The sequence below is a fragment of the Melanostigma gelatinosum genome, assembly GCF_949748355.1.
Source record: "Melanostigma gelatinosum genome assembly, chromosome: 15".
Classification (NCBI taxonomy): domain Eukaryota; kingdom Metazoa; phylum Chordata; class Actinopteri; order Perciformes; family Zoarcidae; genus Melanostigma; species Melanostigma gelatinosum.
Window position 1 is genome coordinate 20,638,029 of NC_136648.1, and position 15,553 is coordinate 20,653,581.

The window sequence follows — 15,553 nt, forward strand, 5'->3', positions numbered from 1 at the left end:
CGGTGCCCTATCGCCCTCTATTGACCAGCCGCCACATAAGCGCTGACTGAGTTCTGTCATGAGAGACGTTGTCACGGACACGTATTTCCCCCTTTTAGCAGAAAGGTTGGCCTTTGGAAAAGCACATTTGACTTCGGACTGCGTGGGGAAGTGCGCAACATTGAAGTTGCGTCGAGTGCCCTCGTGCTCGGATTATGTTGACAGTTTTCACAACCGTGTTCATCACATCGCCAAGCTGGACTGTCTTAGCACAGAGGGCTTCTTGGTGGGTGATACGCTGCATTTTAATAGCCTCACCTCCGCTCTCTTGCGCTCGCCTTTCATAGCTGGAGCCCTATCTGTTATAACTCCACACAGCTTGTCCCATCTTGTCAATTGCATCTGACACAGCTTCAAACATGTCCTTACCTGTTGTTGTGCTCTTTAGACTCCTAAAATCAAGCAGCTCCTAATGCAGAAATGATCGTCAACTCCCCGCAAACAAATTAACAGCTGTGCGGTGTCTGTGGCATCTGTGCTCTCATCATATGCAATGGAGTAAAAAGCAAAAGCACTTGCTTTATCTGACACTTGATGGTTTAGGTTAGCTGACAAGTCTTCGATTCGCCGCACAACTGTGTTTCTGGACACGCTGACGTTGTTGAATTCCTGCATTTATTCCGGGCACTTGCGACTTTAGTGAGGCACTGTTTTATGAAGTCACCATCTGAGAAAGGTTTCCCGTGATGGGCAATGAGTTGAGCTACCTCGTGGCTGCTATTGTGACTTTTTCTTGTGTTTTGTTTGCACGGAAAAAAATACTCTTATTGAGCTAACTGCCATTTAACTTTCTGTTCTCGCTCGGCACCAGTGTAGCACGTGTCATCATCCGGGGCTAAACGTTTCTTTGATTGCTGTTATTTTGTGGAGAAGCTGCCTTGTTCAACACAGTATCTCCACCTAGTGGTGAAACTAAGAAGTACACTACAGTCAAGCGCAAGTTTCAAGTGTGGGCCATATTACATTATATTTTTAGAAGTTGCTGCGGGCCAATTAAAAATGGACCGCGGGCCGTACTTGGCCCGCGGGCCGTGGTTTGGACACCCCTGGTCTACACATTCAAATCTTATTTATGACAATACACTATATGCCTACACAAGGCCATGTTGAGCTGAAAGAACTACTCACTGCTTAATGTTGGCACACTAAACATTTATGATGTTACTGTGATTTACTTTAAATGTAGTGTTACAATTACAGGATTTACAGTTTGGACCCATAACTCATGAACAGGTGAGGAAGCAGCAGGTGGTGTTTAATGATTTAATGGCACAAAACAAACCTACGGATTCAGTCAAAAACAGGCAGGCAACAGAGGCAACTCCAAAACAACAAACCAGGAACACAAAACACTTACACGGGTGGAACAAATCAGAACAGAAGAGAATCCCAAAGGTAAGAAAACACACAAGGCAGGAAATGAAACAATACAAAATAAAACAGGAAACCCAAGACGATGACATAATTTATAAGGTACTCTAACTCTAACTGTGCTGGCAAGTGTAAATAAAAATATATTCATTCAATGTTAAATAATATGAGCTATACTTGTAAGCTTATATTGCGGAGTTGTGAGGTCACTGTAAGTAGGTCAAAAACTCCAAGCAGGGCATTCCGTAGCCTGTTCGCACGATAGAAACAGATACAGTGGCCCTGAAAGAAAGACTTGCTTAAACCACCAGATTAGGGCAGAAACTGCCATCTTAGAGTAGGAGAAGAGTTCTCTTTATCTATTCACACAGAGACTTCGAAATAGCTTAGAACTGCACCCTTTTTCCGGCACCTTAATACTGCGTTCACACCGGTCGCGTTGATTTTTTGACACACTGCAAAATCGCATCCAACGCACTGCAGAATCGCGTCCAACGCGCCGCCGGTCGTGTTCACACCAAACGCCGCAAAATCTCGTAGCGCCGGAGAGGGGGCGTGGTTTATCGTCCTGGAAGCCGTTCACCTGGCCTCCATTTCTTTCCGCTGTCAACCATGAAAGGAATAAGGACAATTGCTGCTTTGTACGTGTTGTGGAAGTCCCTCAAACATCGGAATGCCAAACGCCGTCATGTCTGGTTCATAATATTGTTCAGAGGAGCTCCGTGGATTGTATCGAGCTGTATTCACTGTGTCTAGCAAGCCACCGGTCGCTGTTTACTACAGCTGTAGGAACACAAAATAAACTGATTTGGCTGTGATTCAACGGCAATAAGCCGACAAAAAGGGACTCCGAAATAACTACATAATGATGCCGATTTGTACTTGTCTTCTCCGACAAAAAGGGACTCTGAAATAACTACGTAATGATGCCGATTTGTAGGTTACTGGTCTTCTCAATGGAGCTCTGATGGATCGGTGCTAGGCTATGCTCACATCGTAGCAGCTGCACCAGCACTCAATAACGTCACGTAGACGTAAATACGGCAGCGTCTATTCATTGTTTGTACCGTATGGTTTACACACACACATGTATACGCATAGTTTGGTCCGGTCTCTGTTGATATGAGGTATCGTAGCGCTCTGGGTGAACACAGACGGCTACAGGATTTATTTCCTGATTCAACAACGGCAGGAAGCCAGTGATGACAGGGGGAGCAACTCAACGCTGATAGGCTATCGCGCCACAGCGTCACGCGATTATGTCGCTGAAGTTGAAAAATTTCAACTCGCGCGTTGGCGATTTTGCGGCGTCCAACGCGTCCACCGCACTGCAATAACGCGTCCAACGCGCCATCGCAAAATCGCGGCGCGCCAGTCTCATCGCGTCTGTGCATAGACTTTGTATGTAATCTCGACGCGCGTCAAAAAATCAACGCGACCGGTGTGAACGCAGCATAAGTGTTAACAATATGCAGACACACTGACGTTCCAGAGAAGGCGGTCCCGGAACTGAGCCAGTGTGGGTGAAGTTGCCCAGAGCTCCATCAGGTCATCTGAACGCTAAAAAACAGATCCACCTCCTACTTTGTATTCAACCAATAGGCTTCCATCAGAAGAACCTTTAACACACATGCGCGCTCTGTCTCAGCGCCTTTTAGCTTTTCATTCGCTCCTACAGAGTGAACTTTCTAGGTCAGTGCACATTTAACTGCTGGACATAATACTTCTGTTACAAATAAATCTTATTGCTTGAATTGAGCTAAACGCCTCGACCTAAGTCTGTTCACCTGAGTTGTCTCCTCAACATGAGTTTTATTCACAACACAAGCAAATAGTGCCTCATGCTCTTGTGCTATTTGTATGTACTTAAATGAGGTAATATGCAAACATTTGGCACAATATTGGTCACTTTCTATGCAAATGAGCCTCATTGCAAAAAAGTTCCAATACCCAAAGATCACTGCTAATAGCCACACACAGTTACAGTGATATTATTAGTCTTCAGAGATTTGGTGCTAGCTGAAGCTCATTTGTATGGGCTGTCATGCCCAGACTTTCCAGCAATCATGGCATATGAAATCCCAAAAACGGTTTGACTCTGTCCCGTTTCAATTTCTTGAAAGCCTCTGCAACTCATCCGTCAGGACCTGTAGCTCTGCCTCTGCACATTCCATTTGTCCCTTTCTCTCTGCCTTTGTTCTACTTTGTTCTTGGCATAAAGGAAACGTGTATACTTTGCCACATGGTTATTGCAATCACAATAAAAAAAAGGGCAAATTGCGCTGAATATATGTAATATTATTAGCGCAAATGTCTTGTGAATCGGACCTTGAGACGGGGCAGATAGTGATGTGCAATTCTTGGTGCTTTCAGTGCCCGCAACCATGCTTTGTGAATTAATCCCCTTGTGTATCCGGAAGGCAGGGTGGGTGACAAATATTGGCTCAGAGTGTCTATCTCACTTATAGTCCGTGGTAATAACTGTTAATATAATAGCTCATGGTTATAAAACAGGGAGTGGCTTAATATTTGGTAATTGGACGCATCATGTTGTTCACAACACGTGAACAAGGCTTTAGCATTCAGCAGCTAGCCTCTGTGACAATGCTGCCAAGTGCATGGCCAACGCTTAGAATTAATTTCCTGTCTCTCTGTGTGTAAAGTATAAAGAGGAAACAATATCATTCTTATCATATTGATCAAGATGAAGAGTGGCTGGGAACACAAATATATTACACGGTTTTCCAGTTAACAAAAATAGCACAAAGAGATCAACATCTTTGCCCAACCTGTCAGCCTTCTGGTTGCACTCAGTCTCCTTTAAAAATGCAGGCGGCTGTGGCTCAGAGGTAGAGCAGGTCAGAAGATCAGCTGTTCGATCCTCGGTCCGCATGTCGAAGTGTCCTTGGGCAAGGCACTTAACTGTGAGTGTGCGTGTGAATGATTCGATTAGAACTGATGAGCAGCTGGCAGCCTCTGCCTTCTATGTCAGCCTCTGCCATCGTGTGTGTGAATGGGTGAATGTGGACATGCAGTGTACAATGCTTAGGTTAAGGTGAGGAAAAGAAGAGCATGGTTGATTTCAACTAGACTGACTAGCCATTCATGTGACGAGCGAGTGATAGACTGGTCACATAACTATTTATAGCTCAGCACAGTCTCACTGCACACTCAAGACTGTACTCTGAAAATCCATGACAAGGGCTTAACAGTACATGTCATGTACAGAAGACGGCCATAAAGATGTCCATTCATTTGTTGGCTGCCTGTGTTCAGCAACCATCACACACACACACACACACACTCTGTGACTGCTGCGGAAGGTGAATAAGAAGAGAGAAAATACAGTTTCGGAAAAGCTTCATCACAGATACAAATTATGAAGCAGCAATTATTAATATCTGCTCTCTGGAGTTGTGTAGGGACTGTATTCAAATTTAAAGAGATTACTGGAAGTAAAGCTCACACGACAACACATTGCAAGACCAGTGCTTCTCTCGTGTATGTGAGGGAGGTTATCTGGCTTTCTGATTGCTTGTGTGCATGTGCTCCCACGGCTGACCTTGCCCAGTGGGAGTCTCTGTCGACCACCTCGATGAGATAATGACATTAACTGTGTCTGACCTTGCTCTCAACTCCTAATGGAGCCTCTCTCTAAATCACACTTATTTCCCTCTAAATAGCACTACTTCTTCAAAAGAGAGAAAATCACAAAATCCCTCCAGGTGGGATGAAATTCTCTGCTGACAAGGAGACAGAGGAGAATAATGGGAGGTGGGTGAGGGAAGAGCAGAAGGAGATTGGAGAAATGGTATACTGTATATAGATCTAACATAAAAGATGAATCTGGTATGGAGAATCCTTTATGTGTGTTCATACTTGGCCAATAACGATAAACCTTGTATATCTGGATGCATTGTATTGTCAAATGTTGTATTTTTCCCGTTCAATATATATGAGACATTTCCAGCACAGCTGCAGTGATGAATTCAGAACAACAACAATCAGAGGCAATCTTTGAGTTCTTGTTTACACAGGTTATGCCTTCTAACAAGCACTGCAGGCTCAGAGACTGGTATTGTTGATGTTTAACTGTAACTATCAAATGAGACTGGATGAGGAATCGCAACAACAGTAATAGATCATAATTTACAAGGCTACACATTGGGGCCATTTATTTGCCTTTTGTGCCAATTTTAGAGATAGACAGGGAGATTAAGGTTATGACTAGTGCACTGCTGCTTCCCGGAGCAGAAAAACACATGCGTTACAACAGTAATTACACGAACAATGACCCTGTTGTATTCAAGTGTCCCATTAGGCCACGACCAGTGTGGCAGTGAGCCAGCACTCACAACACCAGAAACTCAGGCAGCTAAATGAAAACCAGCCATCATTCAATGTCATTATTAACACCTGTGCTGTTCCTACTGTCACATGTCAAAATGTCTTCTTTGAAAACTTGTCACATTCGAAGTTGACTCGTCACATTATTCTGGGTGTGAGACACTTCCAGACCTCAAGTCAGGGGAATGGACGGACTGCTGTGAGAAACTTGCTCCGAAAATTGCCAAACTTCAGATTAATAGCATGTGGTTTTAATAGTTTGCCCATGTTTCACCGATTAGGGAGAGTCATAAACAATGTAGTCGTAGAACAACAATCAGTCTCCTCCTGTCTGTCGCGCTGCTTGACTTCCACCATTACGGGTAAGAGCACGTCTGTCATCTCATCAATCGGGACATTCTTATGCCAGAAATGAGTATCTTTCTCTCAGGTGTGTGCTATCCAGAGGAAACCCATGAAAATATCTGTCTTGGGATTGCACAGGTAAGCCCCAGTGTCCACCTTCAACTGCCTTCACCAATTCATTCTGCACACCATTAATACATCAGAATTGTTACTCAATGATACAATATACAAGCAACATTATCCTTCAATTCACGTCATTTTTAGCGTAGGTTACGCCTCAATATCCCCATCAAACAACTATCTATTTGGACAAAATCGTAAACAACCACGTCCAAAGTTTCAGTTAGCCCGCAGCAGCAGACAAAGCAACAGGAGGCCAAAAAACTTGAGATCACCTGAGATCCTGCACTCTGTATTCCAAAAGACGTCCAGAAGAGTGAGTCCATCAAGAATCAACATCTCTCCCATCACCTCCATCACAAAAAACAGGGCGTGGCAATCCACGGACAGGGCATCACTGTTGCCAGAGTTCTCCTACTCTATCGCCTCCGAGGATGACTCCAGTCTCCCGCCATCGACTCAACTACTCCGGTACCATTACATGGTCGCAGCATAACCACGCTCCAGCAAGGTCCGCCTCGGCTGGTCTTACACAAGAAGTTACAATCCGGCCGTAGCTATCAAAGATGCTAAAAGATAAAGGAATTCCTTTTCTCAGAACAAGGAACAAAGCAATAGTTTCAACGCTTTTATATCAGCTCCTCGTATTCAGTGCTACGTCAGCTCCAGGTTTTTTCCGGATGAACACCAAACCACACCAAACGCTGCGACATCTGCGCAGTCGTTAAAGGGACAATTCACCCAAATCCTCGAGCCCAAAGACATTAGTGGTGGGACGTCCGATTCTTTCACAGAATACGTTCCTTTAAGTGGAATGCGTGTTAACCAGGCGGCAACCTCCGGTTCCAAAAATGAAGCCAATATGGAAGAAGTGCCTTAAACTTGCATTATCTATACTGGCCATCAGGGCCATCAAGTATTCATGATCGACAGCTATTGCTACCGTCTGTCCTCACTTGTTCAATCAGTGCCGTCGCCACACTACGTAACACTATCAACGCATCATATACGGCACTCCTTCGTAGCAAGTTGCTGGCAGATTACAACTTTAAACTCAGAAATTTACTGAAGTCAACGACATCCCAACTCCGGAAACGGTATTATCCGAGGAGCATGTAAATGCTCCATTAACCTGCCATGCCATCTGTCTCGACTAGAGTTCGATTTAATCTCTTCACTGCTTGTTCATTTAGTGCTTTTGAAGCCTCAAGTAATACTATCAAAGTGTAGTTTAAATGCTCCGCACAATAATATACAACACGTCTTTACCTTGTTACCATATTTCGACTCATTCACTCAAAAGTTAAGTTAAAGAATTAGGTCAAAACGTCATCCAAACATATCGAATAGACTCCAATTCAATAGGTGCTCGCTCGTTAAATTTGTATATGTATACATATAACCTACGTATAGGCTACGTAAGCCGGCACAAAGATGCAGAAATTCAGGAGCAGGACCACTCCTCAAACGTGCCACTTCCTTGATATCCTCCTGTTCCGCTCTCACTTTCAGTGCTCCTCCTCTCCTCTACGTAGGGTCCTGAGGGGGCTCGCCAAGCCCGGGTGCTAAGGTCCATTCCCTACCGAAGCTCCACACATCTCATTTCGGCTAACCGAACGAGCTAGACAAAGTTCAAGCCTCGCATCTCAATCACGTTTTACCTTTAATACATCTGTTATATGCTTCTGTTTGATAGTGTGGTCATTGCTCGTGAAATGCTTGTTCATTATTAATTAGCATCAACCCCACTTCCATAGGAAAATGGATTGTATCCCCCCCGATTTGACTGGCGTGATGCTGGCAACGCTTGCCAGAAGAGGGTTGAATTCTGCGTGTCTTTCTTCAGCACACTCAGTGCGGCTTGGTTAAGTGGAATTCCAAGTGGTCCCAGAATTCAGCTGGTCCCACCTGCCTGGGCAACGAGTCAGAGGACCGATAAGGGAAGCAAGAGATCAATAGTAATACGAGTCAGGATAGGATTTTAATGGAAGCCAATTGGAGACTGAATGAAAATGCAAAAATTACATTTTCATGTACTCATATAGGTGTACCATATTCAAATTGAAAAAGCTGTTTGTAAAACATGTCATTTTCAAAGTCCTATCCCGCTGTACATTGACAATATTAATATTGTGTTTCCAACATATAAAATGTAACTTGAATTCAAGAAAAAATGCAATTATCTAACAAATTTAAAATGAAAATGGCATCTGACATTTAATTTTCAAAGACTTAACAATATTCAAACGCAATAAGTGAAACAGAGCCCCCAGTCTATTGCATTTGCATGTCACTATGCCATTTGGGTGTCAAAATGAAAATGCAGTCAGTTCTCTCATCAAGGCAGTTGTTCAGTGAGGCCATCAATCATTCTCTTTTGGCAGGACACCATAGGCCACCTACCAGAACCTGACATTCTCCCCAGGTCAAAGTGAACGAGGAAGTGACTGAAGAGCAGATTCAATTTATATTTTTTGCACTTGGTGTGGTGACATAAGCTCTGTTTCGCTTATTGCATTTGAATATTGTCCACTATACAGCAGGTGAAATGACAAATGCCACCTAATTTTGACTTAAATCATCCTTTCATAATAATAATAATAATAATAATCAATCCCTTTTTAGTCCCGCCATGGGGAAATGTGTTCTCTGCATTTTACACTGTACAGCAGGGTACGACTTTGAAAACGAATTGACAACATCTTTTGCTTTTTCCTTTTGATGCTGTAATATAATGTTCATCTGAGTGGAAATGTGTCTGGGGCACAGTGTTAAGAGTCCATTGTTTTAAACAAAAAACATCACAGAAGCAACATCAAACCATCATAAAACGTACAGTAAGAGACATTGGACATTGACACAATGATAGATTAAAGTGCTTAGTACTAGTTTATTTATTTATAGCACATTTCTGTATTGCAAGATGAATGAAGTTCAGCATATTGCCTTGACATTTTGGTTTCTTTTGTACTTTTTCACAGTGTAAATGTTAAATGGACTGTACTTGTACAGCACTCTTCTAGTCTTTCCGACCACTCAAAGCACTGCAACACTACATGTCGTCATTCACCCATATTCATACACTGATGGCAGGGGTCCATGCAAGGTGCCACCTGACCATCAGGACTGTCTAACATTCACACACCGTAGACACGGCTACGTACGGGAGCAATCTTGGGGTTCAGTGTCTTGCCCAAGGATACATCGACGTGCGACTGAATATGGGACAGAAACAGGGCCCACTCTTTACAGCATTGTTCAGCGTACATTGGCGGTGCTAATTGCACTGATATGATTACATTCTATTCTATGTCATAGCAGTATCGACCTTAAGGGTGCTGATATGAGCTAACCTCAGCCATCATAAGTTGAGGTCATACCAAATCCTGTCGAAGCAAACCCCTGAGTGTATGAACTTCAGCAATTGTGCCTTTTACATTATATTACATGTATTAGGCGCCTTTGTCCAAAGTGACTTACAAAGTGCATTTATACCACGTAAAAGCAAGAGCCCTTCTTCTAACAAATTGGAGTTGAGAGATGCTGACCAGAGATCCCGTTACTGTGGTCAGTCAGCACGTTGAACATTGGTTCTTAGTGACTGACAGAACCGATAGTGTCTATGTTGCTCAGTATCCTCTGCGTTCCAGCCTTTCTATACCCAGTCTGCGTGCCATGTGTGCAACCGTTGGTGTGAACATACTTGCTCCCTCATGCATGCAGTCGTTGCCATTGGACTGTGCAGCAAAGAAACTGGAAAGCCAACTGGAGGTTTGTGGGTATACCCACAGATTCCTCTGAACAATGCTGATGGTTTGGTGCCACAAAGTGCATGGTGCCCTTGATCCTTTGTCAGATCAGATCTTCACTGACTTCTGACTTTTCACCCAGTTGATGCTGTGACCAGTTTTAGTCTGGTCCCCATGCATTGCTCCCCACAGTAACTGCATGTTATGTCACACTCTATTCCAGTCTCCCTCTCAGGGGTGGTTCTGCTCTTAGGGTCTGATCTTATGGGTATTGAATGGTTTGTGATAAGTGCTGAATCCTTTCCTCCAGCTAGATTTTATGACATATGGTTAGGATCAAGTTGTCCCTGTTGAGTCTGCCCTGGTATTTTGGGGTTGGGAGTCTCATTACTTAATTATGAAACTGGAAGGCTGGTGTGCACCCAAAAGCAAACCATTCAAAGCCTGTAGTGCACCAAGTAGAGACTCATGTTACTGAACTCCAAAGACTTACAACTAATAAGTCTGTCAGTGTCTATTGAGTTGTTTAATACATAGTCATTAATAAGGCTGTGTGGTTGGATTGTATTTAGCCCTTTGCGGCTAAGAATATTGTTTATTTTATACATATATACATAGTAATTTATTTGCATTTGTTGTTCAAATTGAAATGCTATAGTCTACAATAGTGAGTTATTTAAACACAAATAATAAAGCAATGCTGATTCTTTTCTAATTAATTGTTTTTTTCTTTCATAAAATAATCAAAAAGATAAGATAAGAGTATCGATAAGGAACCAAACTGATAAGCAGTATCGATAAACGCAGTGTGTACTTTGAGAGTGAATGTCCAATGTTATTCATCATGACCTATTATGCCAGAAGCATAATAATGGAAACACAATATGTGCAAAACAACGAGATTGACTTTCAGGCTGTCTCATTGTGATGCTTTTATACAGAGAAACACACATAAACTAAGGGCACACAGATAGCGAATCTTGTGAAAACTCTTTTCAGTCTCCATTTAATTCCATTCACATTGAGTAGAATATGCGATGACAAGCACTCTCACTGAGAGCACTTTGGTGTACTGCCTCCACAAGGCCTTTCTCTTGCGCCTCTAATGGACACAGTGTCACGTCTGGCAAAGCGTTTGTTGGGAGAGACAGGTGGTGGGGGGGGGGGGTAGTTCTAAACTCTGTCTCCTCTAACATGTCATCAGCCAATGGTGATTGGAGCCATTTGATTTACAATGCACTTATTTCACTACTGTGTTGCAAATCATTTCGACAAAGAACAGTTTAAAGGCTATTATTCATAAGAGTAGGAGCATATATAAATCTCATCTTTAATGAAAAGACAAGCAATGCTTACTTCTCTTCACATGTCCAGGTGTGTGTGGATTAAAAACTGTCATGTGTCCTGTGAAGCTACAGTGTCAAATTAAATTTCTTATGAATTGAGTTTAAGGCATAATATTCTAAAACATGCTGTAGATTACGAGTTATAGGCTCAGCCTGATCCAGGACTTTGTAAACAACATCATGGTCAACGTAGACATTTCAGTGACAGAGCCATTATGGGAAGAATGTTAGAAATAAACAGACATCGGAATCTTAAAAGGGTTGTATTCTGCCGCTGGTGGCTGGATGATTGAGTTTTCGTAAACTAGAAATTAGAAATAAAGACCTGGTTCTCTGTGCCACTGGAATACAATGAAATCACATAAAGGCCCTAGCCACTGTTCCAGAAGTATATCATCCAGCCACCAGTGACAGCACTAAACACACTGATGAGCAGCACTCCAGTCGGTGATTAAAGAAGCAGTCCTGCATCATCTTTAACTCAAGATGATTTGCAATGACTTTAATTGAATCACTGAGTTGGAATAAATCATGCGTTCGTTGCTACTTTAAGCTGCCTGACATTGCTTTTGTCTCAACTTGTAGATCGCTAAGATTTCATTGTAAATTGTATGAATACATCTGTGGCTGAAATGTCCAAGCAAAACTGACTAGACGTGTTACTGATGAGAAATGTTGCCATGGGCAGATTTTGTCGGAGGAAGTCATTTTGAAAACAATGACTGGAATCTGAGTTTTTACAGATTCAAATTTCAATCACATTCCTTCCTATAGACAAAAGCCTATGGGAACAATTTGACCAAGGATTAGTGAAGATGGTGTGACGTCAAAGGGACAAAAGGTAAATAAATTCATCCATAGTGCATCATCCCAAACAACCAAGGCTGGTTAACAAAGTGAAGGAACCTGGATACTGTCACAACTAGGGGTGGACGAACGTCTGGTGGTAAATCAGGCAGATTACACAGCTGAGGAAAAGGTATAACAAGAGCCAAAGTGCCACCCACTAGTAGGGGTAGGACGGATAATTGAGCATCACGGTGACAGGTCTAGAAGAACAGCACCCAACAACCTGGCTGCACCACCACTGGGCTGACCGCTGTGTCAACTATATCTCGAGCTATATCGCATGTGTGAGAGTCACAGTAACTAGGGGGTGAGTGGGAGTGAACATAGAATTCAATTTGTGACAGTAGAGAGAAGACAGAAAATGAGAGTAAGAATGGAAGACATCCAAAAAAGGTCCCCTGCAGGACACAAACCAGTGCCATCCATTCATCCTATAGTTTCTGCACTGTACGTTTGCTCTGGTTCATGCTCTTAGAGGCTTGTTTAAAAAAGGAGATGCACTTCTGTCTTCTGGTGACTAGTAGTTCTCTTGAATACCTATGTTGAATACACTTACTGTAAGTCGCTTTGGATAAAAGCGTCTGCTAAATGACTGTAATGTAATGTAATGTATTCAGGGGCCTTGACTTCATGGAGACATTGCACTCTCAAATGGAAGTGAGCCGTCCCCATCCCTCTGCTGGTATGAGACATCATATCAGACAGCTCAGCTATTCAGAACTCGAGTGGCATCTGCGATGTATATCATTCATGTGTGACTTTTTGCAGGCAATGGTCAACAATCTAATGTTAGGTCATGTGCAGCTGTTTTTGTATTATATTGCAATTTGGCATTGCATGCAATAATGTCCCACTTTGAAGCGTGATGAAAATGCAAAACCCGCTGTAGGAAGTCTGTTGGGGTTCTGACAACTGACAAACATTTTGGAGAAATTGACATTGACAAATACAACACATTGACTTTATGTGTTTGTAGTTACAAGTTAGAAAGATCAGATCAGATTTCATGAATGAGGACAAATCTATTGGATCATAGTGAATTTCCTACATATGATACCCTGGTGTTCTGTACATCGACGAATGAACCGGACACTATTACCACTTTCAATGCATTAACAACCGCATCACCCCAGATTCTGAGCAAGCTATCCCTCACATAATCTAAGGAGTTTGAATTCTCTAACCTTATCCATAGTGTAGTTTCCTTGGTAGTTACTGTTGCAATAACTAGTTGGAAAACATTGGTGAGGAATATTTGGCACATATATTTTTAAAACGTATAAAGTATTTTTCCTTCATCCTTAAAATCAGTCTGTGCATAGTGTGTATGTTCCTGGTAAAACTATGACTAGGATACAAGTAACAGCAGGGCTTCCTGATAATTACTGAGCCGAACCAAGTCAGCAACCTTCATTACAGCTGCTCTTTCACCAAAAACAATGGAGCAGGTGGAGTCATTTGAAGGGCCGCCCCCACCTGTGACACTTGTACCCTAAAATATCTGGCTCTGCTGATGAAAGCACTTCACAGGAACTCACCACCTGCATCATCAAACACAGGTTTCCAAAACATTTAGCTCGGACAACAAAGTAAATCCACTTTGCTTTTGGCAGCATCATTAGCTAGTTAATGGCACTGCACATGAAAGGTGATTCCTGTCCTCCTTTGTTTGAACTTTCCCTGGGCAGCAGTCAAAATGTCTTTAAAGTGAGCTCAAAAGCGTTTTCTACCTGTCTTGGGGTCAACAGAGAAGTAGGGCTGTCCCTCCAGGATGCTGTAAACTATCTTGGCGCTGTTCCCGTAGGTCGGATCATCTGCATCTGAGGCTGTCGCTTGCAAAACTGACGTTCCTGCGCAGAGAAGGGAACACATGTTAGGTGATCAGATGGTGAATAGCCACAACAACAGACCACCACAAAGAAATAAAGAGAGGAAGAGTTTGTGAATACTGACCAAAATAAAAGCCGACATCTTTAGTACTTTTATGAACATAATATATTTGAGAGAGAGTTACTTCTCGACCTTTGAACTATGAAGAAGAATTTCATGGGGAATATATCTCATTATTGTGGCCATTTTGAACCACGTATCATACTCTCTTTCACATTGCCACTTCAGCAACATATAGAATTATTCTATACATTTTGAACACCTTCGCCTTTAAGTGCAAACAAAAAAACAGAACAGTCACCTGGATTCGCTATGGGAGCAGCAGAGCATGCTATAACACACAGGATTTATTTACATATTTTTGTTCTAACTAAACCTAAGTAAAGTCCCCGGTAATCCAGCGGAACTTTATGAGGAGTACACAGATGAGGAGCTACATCAAATGGGAGAGGAGGCGTGATGAATGGAGGCAGTGACAGAAAGGCAGCAAGAAGACGTAACTGGTGCTGTTCCTATGCTCAGTGCTCTCCTGAGCCCACTGAGGAGGAAACACTTTGCTGCAGAGAGTGTGACCTGTTGGCGACAGACACCGTCCACTGATGAGAGTGATTCCAACTGTGTCGCTATAACAAAATTGTGGCTCTGATCAACATTGCTGTTTCACTCTCAAGCAGCGATCAGCGATGATACGTTCGTGATTCTAGGGGCCATGTTTATGGGATTACTTTTGTAGAACAAAGAGACAAGTGTTAACAATAATCAATGAACAATTGATGGTTCACGCTGCTTGCCCTGATATTCCATTTAGTTTTCGTTCATATATCCTCTGCATGTAAATGTGTGCATTCTGCTTCCTAGACCACAGTGTAGCAGTCTGTGATAGAGCCCTTCATGCCAAATAGACTCACAAGGCTTTCTTGAAATCAATGATACAAGTGAATATCTTTTTTTTTTGTGTACGTGTTTGAAGTGTGAAGGGTTTATACATTACATTATATTTATCTTGTATCTAGAACACTACAGAATGATTTATCTGTTACCAGGTCTGATTTGTCCCCGGTCTTATGAATGGGGGAAATGAACCCTTTGACCCAGATGTCAGGAAAACATCCTGACCGCAACACTGCACCCATCAACTCTGGGGTGCTGATCATTTCTTTTTTTTCATCATTGAGGTTGACCTGCAGTCAAAATGGTCACAATCATTTCTTTATCCTTACATACAGGAAATATTTTCTGTAGAACCTTGTGCTTGTAATCACATCTCATGATCTTCTTCAGTGAATATCATACATTGGCATATATGACTTCAACTTTATTATGATCGTCATTATACATTTGGTACATGTATATGTATATGGTTTCAGTGTCCTGCTCAGGAACACTTCGGAACAGGCAATTAGCAGCCAAGGATCGAACCGCCAACCCCCGCCTGTTTGACATAGTATGACATGACCACAGTTCCATACTTCAGTAATATGATCAGCGATCTCCATG

At 42.5% G+C, this 15,553-nt stretch overlaps 1 protein-coding gene across 1 annotated transcript in view; it reads right to left on the reverse strand.

Annotated features, from left to right (window-relative positions):
* Nucleotides 1-15,553, reverse strand: part of LOC306789146 (cadherin-18-like) — a gene marked incomplete at both ends in the record, with an annotated part of 92,634 nt that overhangs the window by 37,198 nt on the left and 39,883 nt on the right. The window contains one exon of the mRNA XM_079284953.1: nucleotides 13,897-14,016. Within this exon, the coding sequence (XP_079141079.1) occupies nucleotides 13,897-14,016 (120 nt within the window). The remainder of the gene's footprint in view (nucleotides 1-13,896; nucleotides 14,017-15,553) is intronic.